A 26,471-nucleotide genomic window follows, 5' to 3' on the forward strand; every position below is an offset into this window, starting at 1 on the left:
CAACCACAGTTGAGATCTATGTTGTGCCCACCAGGCGCTGTTCTAAGTGTCATTGGGCCATCTAAGCCACATAGAAAGTGATGTCTATCTCCACCGGCAAGGTGGAGGGAGATTTGAAATAAAGAACTCAGGTATGCTCTTCTACTAAGCTAGGGGCTGGCAAATTTTGTTAGTAAAGAGCCAGAGAGATTGTATTGCAGCCCATATAATCTCTGTCCCAACACCCCAGCTCAGCTGTTGTAATATGAAAGTAGCTGTAGAGGGTGCTTGGGTGGCTCAGTGGTTGAGCATCTGTCTTTGGCTCGGGCCATGGTCCCGGGGGTCCCAGGATCAAGTCCTGAGTTGGGCTCTCTGTGAGGAGCCTGCTTCTCCCTCTGCCTGTTTCTCTGCCTCTCTCTCTCTGTCTCTCATGAATAAATAAAATCTTAAGAAAAGTAGCCGTAGACAACATGTAGGGAATGAGTAGTGGTTCTGTGCCAATAAAGCTATTTATAAAAAGAAGCAGTGGGCTGGGTTTGGCCCTTGGACTATGGTTTGTCCATCCTTGCTTTATGCAGCGTTGCTTCTTGTAGGGAAGAGAAAGGAAGGAGACAAAAAAAAGCTCTGGCTAGTTCGTGGCTAGCTTGTATCTCACTTGAACACTCCCTTGGGACCCACCAGCAATTCTGCGCTACTACTTGGTGACTGGGAACATATATTCTATTTTCTTTCTTTCCTTTTTTTTTTTTTTTTGGAACATATATTCTAGAGAGAGGGAGGAATTAAGAGTTTCCTGTGTAGTCTGTGGTCTCATGTCTGGGATTTTTCACAGCGAGATAAGAAACAGCATTATGGTTTCAAAGCGATGGACCCAATTGGAGCAGGACCCAAACTAAGGTTTGGCATTGAGAATAAGGGCTTGGATCTGGAGGAAGCAGGTCCTGGAAAGGTGAGGCAGGTGTCCCAACCTTTGGATATGGGGGGGGGGGGGGAGGGAGTGGGGGAATCAGGGTAGGGCAGTTGACCCCAGAAAAGTAGCTGCACAGCCAGTGGCAGAAAAAAAAAAAAAATCCAGGGATCTGGATCTGGTGGAGCCAAGACTTCTCACAGGCTTCCAGACTCCCAGTCCTGACCTGGATGAAGTTCAGCACAGAACAGTATTGACTGTCTACCTTTGGCTTGGAGAGTTTTTTCTAAGAGCCAGATAAATCTGGTGTGTTTGTCCGGAAATAGCACACTCGAAAAGCAGAATTGGAAAGGGTATAAGTTAAGGGCTATTTACAAAGATATGAGCAAAGTTAAGGAAAACCAGTAAGGTTGGGGTAGTAGCACTCAGGGACCAGCAAGAGCAGGAGGGGGGGGGGGGAGGAGGGGGGGGAGGGGAGGAAGGCGGGAAGGGAGCAGGACAAGGCCAGAGCCTTGGCTGCAACAAAAAATTGTGTTTCTTTTTTATTTATTTATTTATTTATTTTTATTTATTTATTTATTTATTTATTTATTTATTTATTTTTAATTTATTTTTAATTAATTAATTTATTTTTAAGTTATTTTTTATTGGTGTTCAATTTACCAACATACAGAATAACCCCCAGTGCCCGTCACCCACTCATTCCCACCCCCCGCCCTCCTCCCTTCTACCACCCCTAGTTCGTTTCCCAGAGTTAGCAGTCTTTACGTTATGTCTCCCTTTCTGATATTTCCTACCCATTTCTTCTCCCTTCCCTTATATTCCCATTTCACTATTATTTATATTCCCCACATGAATGAGAACATATAATGTTTGTCCTTCTCCGACTGACTTACTTCACTCAGCATAATACCCTCCAGTTCCATCCACGTTGAAGCAAATGGTGGGCATTTGTCGTTTCTAATGGCTGAGTAATATTCCATTGTATACATAAACCACGTCTTCTTTATCCATTCATCTTTCGATGGACACCGAGGCTCCTTCCACAGTTTGGCTATTGTGGCCATTGCTGCTATAAACATCAGGGTGCAGGTGTCCCGGCGTTTCATTGCATCTATATCTTTGGCATAAATCCCCAGCAGTGCAATTGCTGGGTCGTAGGGCAGGTCTATTTTTAACTGTTTGAGGAACCTCCACACAGTTTTCCAGAGTGGCTGCACCAGTTCACATTCCCACCAACAGTGTAAGAGGGTTCCCTTTTCTCCGCATCCTCTCCAACATTTGTTGTTTCCTGCCTTGTTAATTCGCCCCATTCTCACTGGTGTGAGGTGGTATCTCATTGTGGTTTTGATTTGTATTTCCCTGATGTGTTTCTTTTTTAGTTGAAATATATTTGATATATAACATTGTATAAGTTTAAGGTGTATACCATGTTGTTTTTATACATTTATATATTGTAATATAATCCTCATTGTAGTAATAGCATCTCTATTAGGTCAAGGGAGCCAGGAACACTCAAGGAAGAAAGGATAGTCTCTTCAACAGGTGTTGGGAAAACTGGATAAATACATCCAGAAAAATGAAATCGGACCCCTATCTTACACTACTCAGAAAAATTAAGTTGAAATGCATCCAAGTCTTAAATGTAAGACCTGATACCATAAAACTCCTAGAAGACAACGTAGAGAAAAAGCTCCTTGTCGTTGGTCTTGGCAGTGTTTTTTTTTTGGGTATAATTCAAAAGTATAAACAAAAGCAAAAAAAAAAAAAAACATGGGACCACATCACATAAAAAACCTTCTGCACAATAAAATAACAAAATGAAAAGGCAACCTACAGAATGGGAGACATTTTTGGTAAACCAGGTATCAGATAAGAAGTTAATATCCTAAATATATAAAGAACTTACACAACTCAACAACAACAATCTGATTAACACATGGACAGAGGAACTAAATAGACATTTTTTTTCAGAGAAGACATTCAAATGGTCAACAGATATAGAGGATTGTTTGACAGGACTGGTGGCCTGAGGCAAAGGAACACAACCACTGCTAAATAGAGGCTTGGCGGGAAGAATTAATGCTCCTCCCACTGGCCAGACCAAAAGGGGAGTGAGCAGGCGAGGGATCCCAGGCAAAGCCATCCCTGGTGGTCAGCTGTTTGCACCAGAGTGAATCTAGAGGGTCAACAGAATTCCCTGGATGCCTAGAATATGGGCACTGCCTCTTTCTTTCTTCTTCCTTCCTTCCTTCCTTCCTTCCTTTCTTTCTTTCTTTCTTTCTTTCTTTCTTTCTTTCTTTCTTTCTTTCTCTTTCTTTCTTTCTTTCTCTTTTTCTTTTTCCTTTCCTTTTTTTTTTTTTTTTTTGCTGTGAGATCATTGTAGGCCACTCTGCCTATTGTTCAAGAGTAGGAGGTCCAGGGCCCAGGCCCATGATACTTTTAGGGATCCACAGAAATGCTTTCACTTTTTAAAACATTTAATTTAATTTTTTGTTTTCACTTCTTTAAAATCAGAAGAAAAAACTACACTCTTAGATAAAAAAAAAAAAAAGGGTAACATTTTCACCTAACATTACATTAGGTGAAATTCACATAACAGAAACCCTATCATTTTAAAGTGGTGTCAGTGGCATTTAGTACATTCTCAATGTTGTGCAACCATCCCCTCTATCTAGTTCCAAAATACTATATTCATTTTTATATCATTTCAATTGTAAAAAATAATTATATATATTATATATTTTATATATATATATAATATATATATATACTTTTTTTTTTGTCTTTACCATGTATATATACTTTTTAATAGAAGAAGGAGTCCACAAAAACAAAATTTCCTCTGGCTCATGAAAGTCACATTTCCAAGCTGCCCCCTACATGTAAGGTGTTTATTTTTTATTTTTCAAAAATTATTTATTTATTTATTCATGAGAGACGCAGAGAGAAGAGGCAGAGACATAGGCAGAAGCAGCCTCCCGGCAGGAAGCCCAATGCGGGACTCGATACCAGGACTCCGGGATCACGACCTGAGATGAAGGCAGATGCTCAACCACTGAGCCACCCAGGCATTCCTACATCTGTTTAGTTGGTAAAGGATAGGCAGGTTTTCATTTTTACATGCATTTCATTTAATGTATATTAAAATACAATTTGCATTGCAAGCAATAATCTCAAGTTTCCCTTTAAGATAGATTTATTTAAATAAATAAGGTTACAGGGATGTGATCAAGTACAGAGGAGACACAAAAGTCTGAAGTTTGGGAAACACCCAGAGAGATTCTGAACATCACATTTCCCTTCAAAGATGGATCCTGAAGAGCCCCTGGGGTCAAGGATTGTCACCATTTCTTTCCCAAGGGACCACACCTCCAGCCCTTTTACTCACCTGAGCACTCATACAGGGACTTGCATTTATTGAGGGCTCACTGTTGCCAGGCACCTGCTGATTTTGTCGTTGTGATAAGGCCACTTGTCAACACCACCAGGCCAAACACCAAATCATATTAATTTGAGGGGCTAACCCCAGTTGCCTTGTCTAGGGCTGTGCATGCAGTTGGTGCTCAACAAAGGCTCGCTAGTTTGTGAGCTGGGAGAGCCCCCAATTCCTTGTGATGGTATAACGTAAGGAGGGCTCTGGAATCAGGGAATGGTGAAAGCATCCATTATTTACATTGTGGTCTCCTTCCCTACTATGTCGAGGATCGGATTCTGGAGATCTGGACCCTTTCCTGCCACGATATAACCCTTGAACCCCAGGCAGTGTCCTCAGGTGTCTTAGCAGGGGCACACCCCAACAGGTGGAACCTCCTCTCCCCTGCTGTCTGGATTCTATCTGAGTTCCTTACCACTTTCCTTCACGCTTTCCCCTGTCCCCACATCCACCCTCTGTTCTGCCCGTCACCAGAAGGCCCTTCTGTCCCCTGCAGATAGACGATGAGCAGCCACGGGAACAGCCTGTTCCTGCGGGAGAGTGGCCAGCGGCTGGGCCGGGTGGGCTGGCTGCAGCGGCTGCAGGAGAGTCTGCAGCAGAGAGCGCTGCGCACGCGCCTGCGCCTGCAGACCATGACTCGGGAGCACGTGCTGCGCTTCCTGCGCCGGAACGCCTTCATCCTGCTGACCGTCAGTGCTGTGGTCATTGGTGAGCCAGCTGGGAGGGGCAGGGACTTCAGAGAAATTCCTCCATGCGCACATCTTTGCTCCTCCCACTCATTCTCACCTGCACGTGGATGTGCCACCACCCCCAGCTTTGCCTCTCATGTAAGGACACATTCACCAAAATGGGGCGGAGTGACCCAGCCACTCCACGGAGTCTTCCTTTTGGTCCTAGGGGTCAGTCTGGCCTTTGCCCTGCGACCGTACCAGCTTACCTACCGCCAGATCAAGTACTTCTCTTTTCCTGGAGAACTTCTCATGAGGATGCTGCAGATGCTGGTGTTGCCACTCATTGTCTCCAGCCTGGTCACAGGTGAGAGAACCTAGACGGTCCTGGCGTCCAGAGCCCCAGTTCAAACCTGGAGCCAAAGCTATCCCAAGCATGGGATCACCTCCTTATCTTAGGACCCCAAACATGAAGCCAGCACCTAGCCCTGAGTTCTTGGCCAAACCCCAGATCTTCATCAAACTCAGGTTCCAGACCCCATGTGACCTATGCCACTTACCTCAGTAATTTTACTGTGCTTTTCCATGGAGGTAAAATATCAGCCTTCCAGGGGTTTACCATCATCCACAGTTGAAAGAAAGGCTGTGATAGAGCAGCCAGGTAACAGAATGGCATCATTGGTCAAGGAGTGGGAGGTGGGTGAAGGTGTTTGAGATAGAGGTGACAGGATAGTGGGTGGGGGCCGGGGTAGAAATAGGGATGAGTTATACAGAGGTATGCAAATTCTTCTGTAAAGGGCCAGATAGTGAACGCTTTCAGCATTGGGGGCCATACAATCTGTCGTAACTGCTCAGTTCTGCGATGGTGGTAGCAGACCCATCTGTAAACAAATGGGTGTGGTTGTGTTCCAATAAAACTTTATTTACAAAAACAATCAGGGGGCTGGATTTGGTTCCTAAGTAGTTGATTGCCAATCTCCAGATTTTGGGATGGGGATGAAGATAAAGTCCTGAAAGAGTGGTGTCTTGGGTTGGCTTTCCCAGAAGCAGAGCCTAAGATGGGGATATTTGCACAAGTGATTTATTGGGGGATAACATTCAAGACAGACCCATGAGGAAGTGAGAGGAGCGAGATGGAGCAGGGAAAGAATCCAAGCAGAGATGCGGGTTGGGAAGAAGGCTAGCCTCTCAGCCTTTTATCCCACAGGTAGCTCTGGAGCAGGAGTGATGCTACAGAATTGTTCTTCCCAACTCTGCCTCCAGCTGAATCAAAGAAGCTGGCCTTTTTAATCCCTGTACCAGGCAGCCTTTGGCTTTAGGTTTTCCATGGGGTATTTCTGGGCAAATCAGCTTTTGTTCTGCTGAGGGCAGTTCTCCAGAGAAGGGGGCCACACAGACTGTTAGCAGCCAACAATGCAGCAGGTGGAGGGTTGGCGTGTCAGCCTGGTAAAGGGCTTTTGGATGGAGCAGCAAAAGAAGTCTCTTTCACAGATAGCGTACAGTGAGGTGAGTTGGAGGGGGTATAATCTTGGGGTTAATAGCAGGATGAAGAGTGGAATGAAGATGATGTCATGGTATAATCCAGGCATAAGTGGAAGATGGGGTGGGAGTTGAAAAGGTTGGCTTGATGTAGAGGGAAGGTTAGTGAAGTGGGGCTTGGGATAAAGGAACGGGTAGAAGGTGTACATAGAAAATAAAATGGGGCTGAAGAATGACGAGAGGAGACGAAGGATGGTGTGGGTGCTAGGGTGGGGCACAGAAGGAGATGCTTGGTAGGATGCTTGTTGAGCTGGTGGTGAGGGAAGTCAAGCCAATGGATGGGAGGGTGGGTGGTGGGGGTGCAGATGGAGTTTCTCAGGGCTGTACCACCCATCCTCTAGGTATGGCATCCCTGGATAACAAGGCAACAGGGCGGATGGGGATGCGGGCAGCTGTGTACTACATGGTGACCACGGTCATTGCTGTCTTCATTGGCATCCTCATGGTCACCATCATCCATCCTGGGAAGGGCTCCAAGGAGGGGCTGCACCGCGAGGGCCGTATTGAGACCATACCCACAGCCGATGCCTTCATGGACCTGGTCAGGTGACGTCCTTTCTAATTTTGATGGGAACTCTGGCCCTAGATACAACAAGCCATACTCAAGGAGAGACAAAGGGGACAGGTGACTCAGCCTGGAAGTGCAACACCCAATCTAGGTTATTGGTACCCATTTTCTGCCCAGAGCCTTGCAAAAACCCTCTGAGAGTAGCTGGCTCCTAGGGTGTGATCTTTGGCCCTTAGACTCAGGAGGCTTCAGCTGTATTCTGAGATGGGCTCAGAACAGGTGGCGTTTGGTGTTCCCAAGCTTCATTGGAGGATGAATGAGTCTCTTAAAGAAGCAAGATTTTGCCAGCTTGTCATAGTTCTTCCCTAGTCACTGACTTGGGGAAAACCCAGATTTGAGGTCCACAAGTTGTCGGTGTTTTTTGAGGCATCACTGGTACATGTGTGTGAATTGAAGTCTGTGAAGTAGCATAGGGTTCTACTGAAGGGCTCAGAGAGGTCTGGATTTGAGGTCCATCTGCACCCCTTATGAGCTGTGGGGCTCTTGGTAACTTCCATAGGTTCTCTGCTCCTTGGTTTCTTTGTACATAAAAAGGGGACCTCAATAGTGCTCACTTCTAGAGTTATTTACTCATGAGCACTTACTCATATGGGTAAGTGCTTGGCCTAGAGTAAGCATTCACTTGTTGGCTGCCATTATTATGGTTGGTACTATTGCTATTATTATGACTATTATCACGCTGGACTCCTTCCCAAGGTCTAACCACCTCCCTTCCTCTGATGTTTTTCTGCAGAAATATGTTTCCGCCCAACCTGGTGGAGGCCTGCTTCAAACAGGTCAGGGGGAAGTACACAGTGTGGTCAAGGAGGCTTGGAGGGTGGGGGGAGCTTGCTGCCCAGTGAGTGGTCCTGGGATGAGGGATGGGAGGAAGGGCTTGCTGGAGCCATGGGCTGGGGCTTTTGGAAGAGTCTGGGAGAAAGAATGTACTTCCCATTGGTGGGGTGATCAAGGGAGGATTACAGAAAAGGATTTAGGCGAAGAGCTGCCTGGGGATGGTACTGGAGCCTCACCATGGATGGTTGAGGAGAGAGGCCCCCAAATCTGTTTGAACAAGGGGCTTTGAAAAATGCAGAATCTGTACTCATTCTGCCATGCGTTCATTCCCTCATTCATGTATTCCTTCACTTGTTCTTCTATCCTTTGGTCAAGTCCTCTGAATAAGACTCTCCAGGGGTGGCAACCAGGAATTGGTGTTCTAAATATATTTCTCCAGGAGATTTGGATGAATTGATTTTGGCCCTGATCTCTCCATATTTCAGTTCAAGACGCAGTATAGCACGAGGTTGGTAACCAGGACCATAGTGAGAACAGAGAACGGATCCGAGCTGGGCACTTCCATGCCTCCTCCATCTTCAATGGACAATGGAACCAGCCTCCTGGAAAATGTCACCTGGGCCTTGGGCACCCTGCAGGAGGTGCTGAGCTTCGAGGAGACTGTGCCTGTTCCTGGCTCAGCCAATGGCATCAATGCCCTGGGCCTTGTTGTCTTCTCTGTGGCCTTTGGGCTGGTCATTGGTGGCATGAAACACAAGGGCCGAGTCCTGCGGGATTTCTTTGACAGCCTCAATGAGGCTATTATGAGGATGGTGGGCATCATTATCTGGTGAGTGCTGGGCTGTGATGTAGCGGGGGTAGGGTTGTAGGGGGGCTGGTGATGGCACATGGGAAGGGTGGAGCTGGGCTTGGGAAGTCAGGCTGTGGGGCAGCTGTTCAAGGGACCATTGGGGTCATTTGGTCAAAGTCATTCATGTATATATTGGTTAATTGACTCATTTACTCATAAACTCATTCACAGACTCATCCATGCATTAATGAAGTCATTGATTGATTGCCTGACTGATTTACTCACTCCACTATGTATTCATTCAAGCTCATTCTTTGGGCCACTCATTCATCTCTGCATTTGTTATTCTCCCATTTACTCACTACATATTCTCTGCATTCCTTCACTTAACATGCTCATTCATTCTCTTGCCTGTTCATTTGTGCCTCATTTGCTCATTTTCTTTTTTTTTATTTGCTCATTTTCTTGTTTATCCACTCACTAGTTATTCTTTAGTTGATACACGCATGCATCCATTCTTTACATTTTTCCATTCCTTCACTGATTTCTTCACTAATTCAACATACATTTCCTGGGATAACTGTCTGGAACACAGAGATACATTGAATTCAGTCCCTGTTCCCAAGAAGCTCAGAGGAGTCTGAAGTCTTGGAGGAGACAGACACACACTAGATAAATGTAATGCAAGGTGGAATGTTCTAGAGCAAAGGGACATTCAAAAAGTGTTGGGAATGGGGAGAAGTGAGCAGCCAGGGGAGGAATCATGCAGTGAACTCTGCCTGGGAATGTGAAGAGGGAGTCTTGGAAAAGGTCGCCTTGTGGTTGGGTCTTGAAAGGCAAGCAGAAACCGAAAAGGACAGGAAGAGGAGAGAGGCCCTCCAAGCAGAGGGAAGAGAACATGCAAAGCCTGCAAGAGCCTGAGTTGGTTGGAGAATGGCGGGGAGTTCAGGGAGGTGGGAGCACAGGGTAAGTTGAGAGTGGTGGTGCAAGATGTTAATAAGACTGCTTAGTGCCAAACTGGCACTAATTAGAAAGTTGTGTATGGGGCTTAGAGTCAAGTGTAAAGCTTGGAAAAGCAGCTGAGGGGAATGTGAGAGGGGAGCTTATCAAGGATAGCCAAGAAGAGTGAAAAGATTGAAGCTCAACTGGATTGGGAACCATTAATTTATAGTGGTGTCATTGGCAGGGCTGGGCAAAATATCCAGATGTGCCATCTGGGTGAGTGTAGAAGGAAGGAAGGCCATGCAATTGACTTGGGTTGAGGAATTTTGTGGGGGATGAGGAGGAAGGATGAAGATGAGGGAGCTGGGGAGGGGGTTCACAGAACAGTCATAGAGGTAGGTCTAGACTGGGAGATAGCTCAGCAACCTCCCATCGGGTCTCACCCTGAGCCCGGCTGAGCCCAGGGGAATACAGATGTGGCCAAAGAAGTGCCCACATCCTTCCCACCACCTCAGGGTGGGTCTCATCATTTCTGACCCAAGCTATTGTACCAATTTCCCAAGAGGTCCCTACCTCCTCCAATGCCTCTACCATGAGAACAACCAAGCGTATACTTCAGTTTCTAAAGAGAGAGGAGTAAGAGCTGAAGCCTGGTGACGGGGGAATGAAGGCACCACTGGCAGGAACTCGCAAGACTAAGATGTGCTGGTTTGTGGGGAGCGCAGGTGAGCCCCTGATGTACTCACTTCTGTCTCCTCTCACTCGCCCCTCTAGCCACACTGGTCTGCTCTCTGCCCCTTCAGCACCTCGAGCTCATGCTCATCTCAGGGTCTTTGCATAGTGTCTGCAATGCATCCCTCTCAGATAGATGTGTCCCTTCTCATTGTTCAGGCCTCTGAGTGAATGTCACATCTCCAGAGAAGCCCTCCCTGACCACGCATGCTGATGCAGCCCCACTCAGGGGCGCTGTTTTGCAGCTCTCACTGCCCGAAGTTTTTAATTAGGCATTTCTGTGTGTACTGCCTCTTATCCCCGTTGAAATGTAGGCACCACAGGGGCAGGGACCATGTGACTGGAGCAGAGGAGACACTCAAGAGAGTGGTTGAATAAATAGATGATTTGATAAGATGCCTGGTTTGGGATGTCTGTGGGGGAAATTCAGGTGACATGGCTCCGGTCTGGTGAGTGAGTGAGGAGATGTGCTTCAGGGCATTGAGGTTACACATTTAGAGCAAACAGAGCTGGAGGCAGTGAAAAGGCCAGTGATAGGGAATGTCTGGGCCACATCTAGGGAGAGAGTCCCAAAGTCAGTTGGCTATTTGGGGAGAGACTTGAATGGCAGAGTAGAGGAAAGAGAGACCTTATAAAATTGTATGCCCTGGACTTGTAGGAGCTTTTCCCTGCTGTTCTGGGCATGAGCTGTGGGTAAGCAGGAGGAAGAAATGGGATGTGTTTGTGGGGGTCCATCCCTGTTTGTCAGTGTGTGGGGAAGGTTGGGGTGGAGTAGGGTGCTGTGTGGTGGGCACTGTCTGGCTCCAGGGACTTATATGGGCAAAACCTTGGGGATGCCAGCTCTGAGCATTGGGGGAAGTCATGAGGGAGCTTTGACAGGCGTCTGGCTTGGCCTAGGTATGCACCTGTGGGCATCCTGTTCCTGATCGCTGGGAAGATCCTAGAGATGGAGGATATGGCTGTCCTGGGGGGTCAGCTGGGCATGTACACCCTGACTGTCATTGTGGGCTTGTTCCTCCATGCCGGTGGTGTCCTGCCCCTCATCTACTTCCTCATCACCCACCGGAATCCTTTCCCCTTCATCGGGGGTGTACTGCAGGCCCTCATCACTGCCATGGGCACGTCTTCCAGGTATGGCCCCATCCCCCACCCCTGGTCCTTTTCTGAAGTTTGCTGCTCATGGTTCACAGGCTCTCTGGGAGTCCTGTCCCCCTGTCCCTGTACTGAACCTCATCTGAGCTGCTCTATTATGTCAGTGGCTCTTGTAGGTCTCCAGATTGATGGATACCAAGGTGGGGAACTCCATCCCGGGCTGGCTCTCCTGTTTTCCATATTTTCTATTTTTCTAATTTATATGGAGAAGAACCAGCTGCCATTTTTGAGATTAGGACCAAGGTTCCAACATGCCCCATATTCTCTGTCATTTTTTAGCTCAGAGTCTCATTTCCCCTCAAGATGGTCTCTAGGAGTTCTCTTGGCTTCCTTCTCCTTTTCTTGTGGTTTTATGGGGTTAATAGAGCTTCCCTTTTCCCCATGATTCAAATTCAAAACAGTTTGAGAAGTATCACGAGAGCCAACTGGGTGGAAGAATAATATCACTGCCATTGCTCATAATGCTCCCTGGAGAATGTGCCTTTTGGTCTGTGGCCAATAGGATTGGTGCCATTGTAGCCCAGAGTGAAACTTACCTGATCACCAGAGGGCTGGATCCCCAGAGGCCTACTCTGTGGGTCCAGGCTTCTCACCGCATGACATCAGGCTAACCAGACAGAGCACATGCTTTGTGGACAGGTCGACTCCAAGAGAGATGCTCACTCCTTCAACTAAACTCACCAATCAGTTAGGTCACTCATCCCCCTCCCCGCCCCAGGGAGTGGTGAGAGAGAGACCAGGAGGGTTGGTGTAGCTGAGGTTGCTCCCTGAGCCATAGGAGTGGGTACTAGGGGTCCCTGTAATATTTCTCTCCTACTCTGAGGGCTTGTGAGGTCAGCAGACCCCCAGTCTTTTCCTTTCTGGGAGTGGACAGTTCACTAGTGACATAGACAAGTGTCTAGTAATTAGCCTTAACCTATTGGCTTTAAGTGGTTCAAGAGACCTTGACCTTTGGAGACCACCATTGCCGTGTGCTTCCTGCATTGTGAGGAGCACCTCTTCCCTGTGCCGTTATCAACCCCTGAAATATTACACACCTACCATTCTCCCCTTGCCCTTGCTCCCACCTGCTCTTCCAGTGTTCTCAGCAGAATCCCTCCTTTGGCCCATTGCTGCTCCAGCCCCACCTGGCTGCCCCCTGTTCTCAGCTGCCAGGACTCTCTTCCCTAGCTCTGCAACACTGCCCATCACCTTCCGCTGCCTGGAGGAGGGCCTGGGTGTGGACCGACGCATCACCAGGTTCGTGCTGCCTGTGGGGGCCACTGTCAATATGGACGGGACTGCCTTGTATGAGGCCCTGGCCGCCATCTTCATTGCCCAAGTCAACAACTATGAACTCAACCTGGGCCAGATCACGACCATCAGGTGAGGCAGTCTTGGGTGGGATCTGCCAATAGGTGAGACCTAAGAAGCCATTAGCTTGGCTAGGGCTGGAGGGAACCTTAGCTTTAGGTCAAGGGAGGCTTTGAATGTTGGGTGGGGGGATGTGGGAAGAGCCCAGCCACCCCTGCCAAATGAAGCTAAAGGTGAGACTTTGCAACCCGAGCCTGTCAGGAGCTGGCCAGATGTTTCAGTCTCATCTTCTCTCACATGATATCATGGGAGGTCCTTCTGCCCAGTATTTTTGAAAGTATGGCTGGTGGAACCTAATAACCAGAGGCTCTTATAATAAGGATGGATCCCTGGGCCTCATCACCCAAAGGTTCCAATGTAGTCATTATAAATATAACAGCACACATTATCACCTCCTTTAGGACTTTGCTGCGTTGTCCCTGCTCAGGGAAGTGGTCCCTGAACATTCTACTTAAAATTGCATGGTCTGGATTTTCATAGGCTGAACTATTTCTCTGTAGCATCATCTGCCTTAGTATATATTTTAATCACTCATCTTGCTTATTGCCTGTCTCCCCCACTAGAATGTAAGCTCTGTTTGGGCAGGGATTTTCTTCTGTGGGAATTTCTAGTAGGTGTATAGTGTGTAGGAGATGCTCAATAAATATGAGTTGAAAGAATACATTTATTGAAGGCTGCTTTTTTTTTTTTAAGATTTTATCTATTTACTTAAGAGAGAGCACACAGAGGGAGAGGGAGAGGGAGACAGAGGCTCCCCACCAAGCAGGGAGCCCAATGTGGGGCTTGATCCTAGGACCCCAGGATCATGACCTGAGCCAAAGGCAGATACTTAACTGACTGAGTCACCCAGGTGCCCCTGATGGCTACTTTTTATTTTCAGGCACTTACTTTAAGATGTCCCAGGGAACTGCCTTTCCTTCTGTTGTCCCCTTTCTCACTCTCTTCCTTGTCCTCCCCTTCCCACTTCTTGCCCCTCTGTGTTCTCTCTCTGTGTACAGTATCACAGCGACAGCAGCCAGCGTTGGGGCTGCTGGCATCCCCCAGGCAGGTCTGGTCACCATGGTCATTGTGCTCACATCGGTCGGCCTGCCCACTGAAGACATCACACTGATCATAGCTGTGGACTGGTTCCTGTGAGTGTTCTTCAGATCCTTGCACTATGTCACAACTCCCCCTGCTTTCCTTGCGAGACGCCCAACCCGTGGGCCCTCATTCCATCAAAGACACAGAGTTCTAGAATTTTAGAGTAGAGGGGAAGCCTTGGAGAATACTCCTAGCCATAGCCTGTGATCTGAAATTCCATAGAGTGAACCTTGGGAAATAGGGTGGAGAGGAGATGAGTATTGGGGGCTTTATCTATCAGCCTGAAAAGCCTCCCTTGTACTTGCTTTATGGAGAAGTCACAAAAAGGTGATCCACAGGATAGAGCTGGCTTGCAAATTTTTGTTGTTATTAGTTTGTTTTTGTTTTTAATTCTCAACTTTGAAAAACAGGAGGTTTACATTAAAAAACAGTCTGGACTTTCCTCCCCATGTGGGAGTTGTCAGGTAGATCCAAATCCCATTTAGATTAGTTTCTATTCTGACCTCAGTAACTCATGGTGGTTACCTTCTGCATGCTGTTTAGCCCACAACCCCTCATTTTCTCTATCAGATGTTTATATCCTTAAAAAGAAAGAATTGCATAGCTAAGAGCAAATGTGTGCCTATCGGAATTGATCCAACCTGCATTTGCTAGGAGGGGAAACTGAGGACATCGAAGGGGAGGGACCTGCTTGAGGTTATGTGGTCATGGATGGGACATAAACCTCAACTCCCAGGCACAAGGAACCCCCCACCCTGCTGTACTCTCTCCTATGAGCTCTTCAGACCTTGGCTAACAGTGGCTTCTCTCTCCCTATCCCTCCCCAGTGACCGACTTCGTACAATGACCAATGTCCTGGGGGACTCTATTGGAGCAGCCGTCATTGAGCATTTGTCTCAGCGAGAGCTGGAGCTGCAGGAGGCCGAGCTCACCCTCCCCAGCCTGGGGAAACCCTACAAGTCACTCATGGCACAAGAGAAGGGGGCGTCCAGGGGACGGGGAGGCAATGAGAGTGCCATGTGAGGGGCCCCCAGCTCTGCTGCCCAGAGAGGAGGGAACGGGGCTGGGGGGAGGGGGAGGTCCTAGGGAAGACCCACTGCCTGAATGACTGCACTGAACACACATGTTCTGTCTAGCTTGTTTGGTGGAAACTGAGATAAAGGAGCAGGAATGAAAGGATGTCCAAAGCCTCCGTTTCTCTGTGAATGCATGGGGAGAACTTGTGGAGGGCAGTGAGTCAGGTGGGATGGGAAGGAAATGCTTCCCCTGGGACTGGGAGTATGGGCAGCTTTGAGTCCAGCAAGCTGAGGAGTCGGTTCATGTTCTTTATTTTCTCAAAGAGTGGTGGAATTGAAGGAGGTAAAGGAAAACCATCATTTATTATAATAAAACAATGTTCTGTGTCAGATTTCCCCAAGACCTTCAATGATTTCCTAGAAGGACTCATGGAACTCAGAAAACTGTGATGCTCCCAGTTATGGTTTACTGCAGTAAAAGGATACAGATTAAAATCTGCACGGAATAAAGTTGCCTGGGGTAGGGTCCAGAAGACACCAGACATGGGCTTCCAATTGTCCCCTCTTAGGGGAGTCCCTTGGACGCCTTTAATTCTCTCAGCAATGATGTCTGAAAGCATCTATGAATATTTCCAGTCAAGGAAGCTCACCTGACCCTTGGTGTCCAGTATTTTTATTGGGGGTCTGTCTTGTAGGCATGGAGTGCTTGCTGACCTTCACTACTCATTCTTCAGCCCCCACAGAAGTCAAATGAATATAGCATTGCCCAGGGTCCCAGGTGAACAAAAACATGGTAAATTACATTTTCAGCATAGTCGATCTGGCATGACTCAAAGCCCCAGGTATACAAAGACTTTTTTATCAGGGAGGATATTCCAAGGGCTTGGAGGTTATTTCCTAGGAGCCAGTCAAGAGCAAGACTTTTCTCTGGATATGCAGACTTTGAGCACCTCTAGCCCTCTGAGTTAACCCTTTATTTCAAACACTCATGGCTGGGAATAGAGGAAGTAGCTTCCCATGGGGATGAGTAGCTGAGTCTTGTAGTCCCAACTCTTGACTTCTGAAACCCGTTGTCTCAGATATCCCATACTGGCCTCAGGAAGCTCTGTGTTCTCCAGGCAAGCCCACGAACCAGGTGAGACATTAAGCGAGACCTTAATAAAGGCTTGGGGGAAAACACAAATAGTAACATGATTCCAGATGTCATGGGCATAACTCAACTCTATAACCCTTTTGTCTGGGAAACACTTTATCTATCTATCTATCTATCTATCTATCTATCTATCTATCTATCTATCATCTATCTATCTATCTATCTATCTATCATCTATCTATCATCTATCATCTATCTTTCATTCATGAGAGACACAGAGAGAAAGAGAGGCAGAGACACAGGCAGAGGAAGAAGCAGGCTCCATCCAGAGAGCCTGGTGTGGAACTTGATCCCGGGACTCCGGAATCATGCCCTGAGCCGAAGGCAAACACTCAACCAGGGAGCCATCCAGGCGTCCCTTTTTTTCTGAATCAAATTAAGCTTCACTTGAGCACCTACCTCTCAAAGGGAGATGGGACATTCAAACACAGATATATGTGGGGATGCCTCCTGCCCCATTCTTTAGGATCCCAAGAGAACCACTGGGCATACATAATTGAAATAACTTGGAAAAAGGAATCAGAATCCTTTTACCTAATGCAGTCACCGTGGAAACATTTGTGTGAGAGATTGGAAAAGTCCATGCAAAGGCAAGAACCATATAAAACATCCTACTCCACATTTGATCCTGGGGAGCTTTGCTTGGGATCCCAGTCTCAAACCAGAATTTCTGCCTCTAACCCATGGCCAAAGTTCTGTGTCTGCAGAAAGCTCCTTGTGGGAGTAGGGTATATTAGTTTGCTAGGGTTGCTATGACAAAGTGCCACAGGCTAGGTGGCTTAAACAATCGGAACTTATTTTCTCTTAGTTTTGGAAGCAAATCTTTGGCTTGATTCCATTCACAGAACTTCAGAAAACATCTCTAAATGAGTTTTCAGGGCAACATTTCCCGATTAGGCACATATCCCATCACCTTGAGGATACACATTCAATATGTGAGATTTGGTTTATTTTAAGAAATCCAAACCATTACTGAAGATTACTGAGAAAATAGCAGGTTCTATTCATACCAAGTTAAAATGACTAGTTACAGAATGAGAAAAGGAATCCACAATGGAACATGAAGAAAATAGAGGACAGGGAAGAACCAAGGAAAGTCTTGCTCAAAAACACATAAAATTAGGAAAAATAAAAATATTGCATGAAGGAAACTAAGATTTCTCATCTTCATTATTGTGTCCCCAGCTACTCATGAGAGTCCTGATGCTGACAGGTACTACCCTGCTGAGGAGCCTGCCCAGGGCCCCCTTCATGTCCCTGTTCTTCAAGCTGTAGATGAAGGGGTTCAGCATAGGGGTGACAATGGTGTACATCACCGAGGCCATCAAACTCATCTTAGAGAATGAAGTCACTGCAGAACTGAGGTAGACCCCAAGGCCTGTGCCATAGAACAGGGAGACCACCAAGAGGTGAGACCCACACGTGGAAAAGGCTTTATATTTGCCCCTGGCTGATGAAATTCTCAGGATGGAGGAAAAAATCTCAGAATAAGAAAAGAGGGTTCCAGAGAGAGGAAAAACACCTAGGACAATAGTCACAAAATACACCACTATGTTATTGATGAGGATGTCAGAACAGGCGAGCTTCAGGACTTCAGGAAGATCACAAAAAAAGTGTGGGATTTCCATGTTTGTGCAGAAGGACAGCCTCAAAAGGGTCAAGGTCTCAAGAAGGGAGCCTGTTACACTGATGCACCAGGACCCCAAGATGAGCAGTTCACAGAGCTGGGGGTTCATGATGACTGTGTAATGCAGGGGGTGACAGATAGCCACAAAGCGGTCATAGGCCATTACGGTCAGGAGTAAATTGTCCAGGCATCCAAATACAATGAAAAAAAAAATCTGGCGGAGGCATCCTTCATATGTTATGGTTTTGCTCTGAGTCTGGATGTTCAGCAGCATCTTAGGGACGGTGGTAGAGGTGAAACAGATGTCAGCAGAGGACAGGTTGGCAAGGAAGAAATACATGGGTGTGTGGAGATGGGAGTCTAAGCAGATGGCCAGGATGATGAGCAGATTCCCAGTGAATGTGACCAGATACATGGACAGGAACAACCCAAAGAAGAAAGGCTGTAGGTCCAGTTCCTCTGTGAATCCCAGGAGGAGAAAGTTTCCAACTCCTGTTTGGTTTCCTCTTTCCATGGGGCTACTGGGTGTGTCCAGAAGGAGGAAAAAAGTAACACAAGATTCACTCTAAATAAGCATTCCCCAGAAGGATAGAAATTTCCTTAATCCAAACCCTGAGGATTCATGAAGTCATTCATTTTGGCTAATGATTGGCTTTCTTTGCTGACAAATTGTGGTAACCATTGCTACCTGGAAAAATTGTCTCTAAGATCAGTGGTTCTCAAATCATGGTCCTTGACCAGCACCGTCAGTGTCACCTGGGAACCTGTTAGAAATGCACATTTTCAGACCCGCCTGACCTAATGAATCAGATGCTCTGGGTGTGGAACCAGCACTCTGTGCCTTGACAAGCCCTCCTGGGGACTATGACGCACACCCAAGTTTGAGGATATTGCTTTCGTGCTTGTCTGCATCCCTAAGCAATCGTCCCTGATGCCTGCTTTTGCATTTTCTGCTCAGTGCTTGTGGGAATGGGGAATTCCCTAATGCCAGGCAAAGATCTTCTAATCTTTGAGAAGTTCTTTCATTGTGCTGTCTTTCTGTAATTTCTATATCTTAGATCTTCTGGACCTTGGGTACTCCTTCTGCTAAAAAATTAATAACCAATATTATTATTCTTAGTTATCATTTATATTTCATTTGTATTATCAGTGTCCCTATGTAAATTCAGCAAAAATTGAATTTATAAATATACTCTCATAGAGCTTCTTATTTACTTATTTATATATAAATTTTAAAAATTATTTTTCTAAATTCCAGTATAGTTAACCTACAGGGTTAGATTAGTTTCAGGTGTACAAAAGGTGATTCAACAGATCTATCCATGTCTCAGGTCTCATCATAAGTATACTCCATAATCCCCTTCACCTATTTCACCTATCCCTCACCCACTAACCACATTTGTTCTCTATCATTGAGTCTTTTTTGTCTCTGTTTTTATTTGTTTTTTAGTGTTAAAATGTAAAATCTAGTTAATTTACATACAGTGTAATTTTTAGAATTTAGTGATTCAACACTTTCATACACTTGGTGCTCTTCCCAAGTGCCCTCCTTAATCCCCATCTCCCCCTGCCCACCTCCCCTCTGGTAACCATTAGTTTGTTCTCTAGAGTTAAGGGTCTATTTCTTGGTTTGTCTTTTTTCCTCCCTGTGTTCACTTGTATTTTTTCTTAAATTCTGCATCTGAGTGAAATCATGCAACATTTGTCTCTCTCTGACTGATTTCACTCAGTAAGATACCCTCTAGAGCCACCCACATTATTGCAATGATGCAAAATAATGATTATATTCTTTTCTATGGCTAAGCAGTATTCCATTGTATATGCAGTATATACATACATAGAGTATATGTATATACCACATCTTCTTTATCCATTCATCTATTGATTATAGTGTTCAGAATTTGTAAATATTGAGTTTGTCTTCACCTAAGTTCATCTTTTATTTCTAGCCTTTATAGTTAATTACAAAAAATTGCACATATCCAACATATACATGTTGATAAATTTGCACATACGCATTCATCTGTGGTATCATCACTATAATCAAGGTAATAAACATATCTGTCAACTCCCAAAGTTTCCTTGGATTGTTCTGAGTGTTTTTTTTTTGTGTGTGATAAGAATATTCACAATTTATTCTCCTAACATATTATTTTATTTTATTTACTTTATTTTATTTTATTTTATTTTATTTTATGATTTTATTTATTTATTCATGAAAGACACAGAGAGAGAGTCAGTGACATAGGCAGAGGGAGAAGCAGGGACCCTGATGTGGGACTCGATCCCAGGACCCCAGAATCATGACCTGAGCCAAAGGTAGACACTCAACCACTGAGCCACCCATGTGCCCCTCCTCCTAACATATTTTAAAGTGTACTGTCCTGTATTATTAACTATACTTACTAAGTTATACACCAGATCTCTAGAAATTATTCATCCTGCACAACAGAAACTTTATACCCATTGAGCAACAATTCTCTATTTTACTCTCCTCCCAGCCACTGGCAACCAATATTCTATTCTCTGCTTCTATGAATTTGAGGATTTTAGATGCTTAATGTAAGTGGAGTCATGCAGTATTTGTATGTCTGTGTCTGGCTTATTTGACTTAGGATAATGTCCTTCAGCTTCATTTCAGGGTTCATTCACAGAAGGCAAGATTTCTACACAATATTTTAATGTATTTTAGGTTTTATGTCATTAGTAGTGATTTTCTTCCAAATTATATCTCTGATATTACTATTATATATACATATATATTTTTTAAATATTTTATTTAATATATAATTATTCATGAGGGACACAGAGAGAGAGAGACAGGCAGAGACACAGGCAGAGGGAGAAGCAGGCTCCATGCAGGGAGCCCCACGCGGGACTCGATTCTGGGAATCCAGGATCACGCCCTGGGCTGAAGGCAGGTGCTAAACTGCTGAGCCACCCAGGGATCCTCTGATATTACTATTTATATTAAGAAAACTTTTGAAAACTTTTGATTTTTTGGTATTATGAAGTATGTGCATTTTCTGGATTTTATTAACAATTTTAAGAGTTTCTATAGTATTTACATACTTTCTCTAAATAATACTAATTTATAACACCTATTTATCTTTAGGTCTTTTTGCATTGGTATGAAATTCCACAACACTTCTCAAATTTACAGTAAAAGTTGTTCTTCATTTCATTCAAAAGAATAATACTGGAATTTTGTAATTTAATAAGATGTTCATCATAATTTAGGATATATAAAAATACTTTTGTCAAATTAAGTTGAATTTTTTATTACTACACTTTAGAGGATCTTTTAAAGGCATAAATGTTTTGTGATTGACAATATAGGAAAAATAATGTTAAATCTGATATCCACATTCCCTAATAAACTTTTTTCAAACTTTTGTTAAGTTTTAATTTAAATTCCAGTTACTTAACATACAGTGTAATATTAGTTTTAGATGTAGGATTTAGTGATTCTAATATTTACTTTTTTTTTAAAGATTTATTTATTTATTCATGACAGACGGAGAGAGAGAGGCAGAGACACAGGCAGAGGGAGAGGGAGAGAAGCAGGCTCCATGCAGGGAGCTCAATGTGGGACTCGATCCCAGGTCTCCAGGATCACAGCCCGGGCCAAAGGCGGTGCCAAACCGCTGGGCCACTGGGGCTGCCCTACATTTTTATTTTTTTATTTTTTTATTTTTTATTTTTTTTCTTTTTTTTTTTCATTTTTTTTTTTTAAAGTAAGCTTTACACCCAATATGGGGCTTGAACTCATGACCCCAAGATCAAGAGTCGCATGCTCTATTAACTGAGCCAGCCAGGTACTTACATTCCCTAATAAATTTCAATGTTTAATGTTAAGTGTAGCACAAGAGACCATACAAGCTGTCAGAAGATAATAAAAAACATAGGTAACATAAATTTATATATGAAGATATATAATCTTTGAAAGTAGTTATCTCTGAATAAAAAGTCTAGAAATAAGACAATAGAAGAGAAATAAGAAAGATCAGTTAGTGGGTCATAAATGGAAAAAAATTCTTAATGATAAAATGTGCCATGCAGAAAATTAGATTATAAAAAATAATCAAAAGGAATGAAATTTTGCCATTTACAACTATGTGGATGAGACTAGAGGGTATTATGCTAAGTGAAATAAGCCAGTCAGAAAAAGACAAATACCATATAATTTCACTCCTATGTGGAATTTAAGGAACAAAACAGATGAACACAGGAGAAGGGAAGGAAAAATAAAATAAGAAAAAGACAGGGGCACCTGGCTGGCTCAGTCAGTTAAGTGGCTGCCTTAGGCTCAGGTCATGATCTCAGGGTGCTGGGATCAAGCCCTACATCAGGCTCCCTGCTCAGTGGGGTGTCTACTTCTCCCTCTCCTTCTGAATTCTCCACCCTGCTCATGCTCTCTCTCTCTCTCAAATAAGTAAAGTCTTAAAAAAAGACGAAAAGGAGGGTACTTAAAAATTTTTATTTAGATTCAATTAATTAACATATAATGTGTTATTGGTTTCAGAGTTAGAGTTCAGTGATTCATCAGTCTTTTTTTTTTTTTTTTAATTTTTTTTAATTTTTATTTATTTATGATAGTCACACAGAGAGAGAGAGAGAGAGAGAGAGAGAGAGAGGCAGAGACACAGGCAGAGGGAGAAGCAGGCTCCATGCACCAGGAGCCCGACATGGGATTCGATCCCGGGTCTCCAGGATCGCACCCTGGGCCAAAGGCAGGCGCCAAACCGCTGCGCCACCCAGGGATCCCTCATCAGTCTTATATAATGCCCAGTGCTCATTACATCACATGATCTCCTTAATGCCCATCACCCAGTTACCCCATCCCTCCACCCTCCTCCCTTCCAGCAACCCTCAGTTTGTTTCCTATAATTAAGAGACTTTTATGGTTTGTCTCCTTCTCTGTTTTTGTCTTGTTTTATTTTTTCCTCTCTTCCCCTATGATGGACACAGATTTAAGGACATGCACAACTTTGCAAGATAATATTAACTATAACTCCATGGTACAAATTGGAAAATCTCTAAGAAATAGATTTATTTCTGGGAAGATGTAACTGTCTGAAGTTGATTCAGGATGGAGGATAGCAGACCAAAATTAAGGAAGGAATGAAATAAACAACAAAGCTTACCTCCAAATTGCCCTGGCGGGATCCTGTGGCAGGAGCAATAAGAAAATTCCTCTTTAAGTAATAAAGATGAACATAGGGGAAGGGAAAGAAAAATAAAATAAGATAAAAACAGAGGGAGGCAAACTATAAGAGATTCTTAACTATACAGAATAAACAGGGATGCTGGAGGGGAGGTGGGGGAGGGATGGGCTAGATGAGTGATGGGCAGGCATTAAGCAGAGCACTTGATGGAATGAGCACTGGGTATAGTATATAAGTGATGAATCACTAAATTCTACACCTGAAATCAATACTACACTATATATTAACTAATTTGAATTTAAATGAAATCTTGGAAGAAAAAAATGACAATTTGAGATACACACACACACACAAAAGAAAAGAAAGAAAGTCTACTATTTCAATTGTTGTTTATCAACACCTGGGAAACGATACCTAATGGAATTCAAGGAGAAAAAGACATAAGGGACATTAAGTATAGAAAGCACAAGTTTTCACTGTTTGAAGATAATGGATTGGCTGCAGGTAATGAATTGGCATCTGAAAACCTCTGAACTGAGTATGATTTTAGTAATGCAGTTGATACAAAATACATATATAAAAACCAGGAGCCATTTTAAAGTGGCATGAAAATACATTTGGCATGTTTAGCAATCATTGCTTCTATCTTGTTCCAAACGTTTTCATTACCATGGGAACTCTGAACTATTTTTGAAACTTTTCTGTAAATGTAACATTATTCAAAAATAAAAATTAGCAAAAAGAAAAAAGTGGGCACAAGAGGAAAACATGCCAGCAGTGTTCATATGTGCAGTTATGACTCTAGAAAACAGATCACAGGGGCACCTGTGTGGCTCAGTAGGTTAAGCGTCCAACTCTTGATCTCAGCTCAGGTCTTGATCTCGGGGTCGTGAATTCAAGCCCCTTGTTGGGCTCCACACTGGGCAAGGAGCCTACTTAGAAAAGAAAATAGATCAAAATTTTTTCACACGTTAGCACAAATATAAATCTCCTGAAATAGGGACTGGAAACTTGCAAATACACAGTGAATGAGAATGATGAATTCATTAAATTAGCTAAAATTTTTTGAGGACCTCTATGTGTCAAACACTTGTGCTGTATTTTTTATGTCTTAGCTTATTTTATCATAATTACTATATTTTTATTTCATAAACTAATATGTGTTTGCAGTAATGCAGTGATAATAATAAACAGGCATAGGTGCTCAGTAGGTGATAGAGACAATAAAAAAAACCCTCTTGACGGGATCCCTGGGTGGCGCAGCGGTTTAGTGCCTGCCTTTGGCCCAGGGCGCGATCCTGGAGATCCGGGATTGAGTCCCACGTCAGGCTCCCGGTGCATGGAGCCTGCTTCTCCCTCTGCCTGTGTCTCTGCCTCTCTCTCTCTCACTGTGTGCCTATCATAAAAAAAAAAAAAAACCCTCTTGAGCATTATCTTCTTTAATTTAATCCTCATGTTAACCTTCTGAAGTGGCTACTATTATTCTCCTAATTTTACAAATGTAGAAACTAAGGCACAGAACATTAAGTAGCTTAACAGATCAGAAGATGTATGAATGGATTTGTAAGTGCTAACTGTGGAATCTCAGGGAACGTTTCTTGCTTGAATGAATAAATGAAGATTTTCCAGATGAAGGAATATAGGAGCATCTTTGATAGAGGAGAACAGAGGTGCTTGTAATGGCTCCCAAAAAGCTGAGAGGAAGAGAAATTGAGGGACACAGGGATGGGGTTGTGTAGAAAGTTTCCATTAAGTGGACTCTTACCAGTGTGTTATCCCCATTTGTACCAGCCAAAATTCATCCTCTGAGAGCTTTCTTCCCCTATACTTGTTTCCCACAGCAGACACTCTGATGACACTGGGGCACCTCTAGTTCTTTATATTCCCTGGGGGATAGATTTTCAACTCAGCTTCAAGGAAGGGCAGGGAGGTGGCATTAGGTACCTATTCTCTGAAATGGTGCAACTGAAGTCCCTCTTTCCAGGACAGTTGAGCTGTAGATGGGGGAGGAGGAGCATATTTACTATTTATAGGTCCTCAGAGTTTGGAATCTGACAGTTCTCATTAAATTAGTTGTGCTGTTATTACTCTGTTCTCTGAGCAACTTGTTTCCCATGGGTGAGGGAGCCAAAATGGAAAATAATTTCTCTTCTGCTAGGTTTGTCCTCTTGGGAGCATCTTGGGTGTCAGATATGTGTATGCCATCCCATGGCCCCTAAGTCATGGCATTCTTTTCTCCATGAGCCTGATCTTCACTGTCTTCTTTCATGAACATTTCCTCAACATTTGACATGGAATTTCTTTGTCTATCAAAGGCAGAAGCAGGTGTATTTTTCAAGACTTTGTGAGTCCCAAGTGCTTTGACTTGGGATTGTGAACAGGGTTCTGGACCACACTCAGCTCCCAACAAGTATTGGGTAGTTACATGGAAAAAGGGTGGAGATGGCTCATTGTGTTTGGTGGAGGGTAATAATAAAGCTCATTATTTGCACACATGGAGTTTTCTTTGCAAAAGTCCCGCAGGTCCACTTATTTAGTTTTTTCATCTGGAGTAAACACATTCATATCTATAAGCTCACATGGCAGAATTTTTCTGGCTATATACCAGGTAGGGTATTCAGGGCATTCTTTCCCAGGGGAAAATCTACTTTGGAAATACTAGTAACTGAGAGTGACTTAGAGCAGAGGTTGGCAAACATATTTATAAAGGGCTAGATAATAAATATTTGGGGCGTTGTGGGCCCTGTGTTCTCTGTTGCAACTACCTCATGGCCATCATGGTGCATAAGCACGTATAGACAGTATGTGCACAAGTGGGTGTGGTTGTGGGTATGAATGTCCTGTGGCTGTTCTAACAATTCACCACAACTGAATTACTTAAAACAGTAGGCATATATCACAGTTCTGAGAGGCCAGAATTCTGAAATCCAGGGCTCAGTGTGCTGCCTCCTGAGGCTATACATGGAATTCCATTCCTTGCCTTTCCTGCTTCTAGTGACTCCAAGCATTCCTAGGTTTTGTGGATGCATCCGTCCAATTCCCGTAGTCATGTAGTCTCCTTCTCATCTCTATGTACCTCTTGTCTTTGTGTCTCTTATAAGCTCGTCTGTCACTGGATATAGGATCCACTTGGATAATCCAGAATGATTGCATTTTGACATCCTTAATTGTATCTGTAAAGACCCCTTTTCCAAATAAGGTCATATTCACAGGTACTGGAGGTTGGAATGTGGCATATGGGGACCACCATTCATCCCACTACACTGTGTTCCAGTAAAATGTTTTTATAAAAAAAGGCTGGTGGATTAGGGGCACCTGGGTGGCTCGGCAGTTGAGCATCTGCCTTTGGCTCAGGTTGTGATCATGGGGTCCTGGGATTGAGTCCTTCATCAGGCTCCCTGTAGGGAGCCTGCTTCTCCCTCTGCCTATGTCTCTGTCTCTCTCTATGTGTCTCCCATGAATAAATAAATAAATCTAAAAAAAAAAGGCTGTGGGTTAGATTTGATGTATGGGCAGTGGTTTGCTTCCCTTCTTAGTAGATTTAGACATGAGGAGCTGATAATCTTAGAAAACATTGTAAAATT

General features: G+C 44.2%; 2 protein-coding genes and 1 long non-coding RNA gene across 5 annotated transcripts in view; 1 reads left to right on the plus strand and 2 right to left on the minus strand.

The window, feature by feature from the left end:
* SLC1A6 (solute carrier family 1 member 6) overlaps positions 1-15,329 on the plus strand; it is a 44,204-nt gene extending 28,875 nt beyond the window's left edge. For all 3 annotated transcript variants that reach the window (XM_049098343.1, XM_025457833.3, XM_049098344.1), the window contains exons 2-10: positions 4,819-5,030; positions 5,220-5,357; positions 6,871-7,075; positions 7,831-7,873; positions 8,357-8,700; positions 11,233-11,466; positions 12,658-12,852; positions 13,839-13,973; positions 14,751-15,329. In XM_049098343.1, coding sequence (XP_048954300.1) covers positions 4,826-5,030; positions 5,220-5,357; positions 6,871-7,075; positions 7,831-7,873; positions 8,357-8,700; positions 11,233-11,466; positions 12,658-12,852; positions 13,839-13,973; positions 14,751-14,946 — 1,695 coding nt within the window. In that variant the 5' untranslated portion in view covers positions 4,819-4,825 and the 3' untranslated portion in view covers positions 14,947-15,329. The remainder of the gene's footprint in view (positions 1-4,818; positions 5,031-5,219; positions 5,358-6,870; positions 7,076-7,830; positions 7,874-8,356; positions 8,701-11,232; positions 11,467-12,657; positions 12,853-13,838; positions 13,974-14,750) is intronic.
* LOC112666649 (uncharacterized) lies at positions 15,235-16,826 on the minus strand. The gene is made up of 2 exons (XR_004807555.2): positions 16,492-16,826; positions 15,235-16,104 (listed from the first exon to the last, which is right to left on the minus strand). It is a non-coding gene; the product is annotated as an uncharacterized LOC112666649 (long non-coding RNA).
* A 417-nt stretch (positions 16,827-17,243) lies between these two features.
* Positions 17,244-18,233, minus strand: LOC118349919 (olfactory receptor 7C2). The gene has a single exon (XM_035703400.2). It carries the CDS (start codon positions 18,231-18,233, stop codon positions 17,244-17,246), a length of 990 nt encoding a protein of 329 aa, XP_035559293.2.
* Positions 18,234-26,471: the final 8,238 nt, after the last annotated feature.

Source organism: Canis lupus, chromosome 20 (assembly GCF_003254725.2).
Source record: "Canis lupus dingo isolate Sandy chromosome 20, ASM325472v2, whole genome shotgun sequence".
Taxonomy (NCBI): domain Eukaryota; kingdom Metazoa; phylum Chordata; class Mammalia; order Carnivora; family Canidae; genus Canis; species Canis lupus.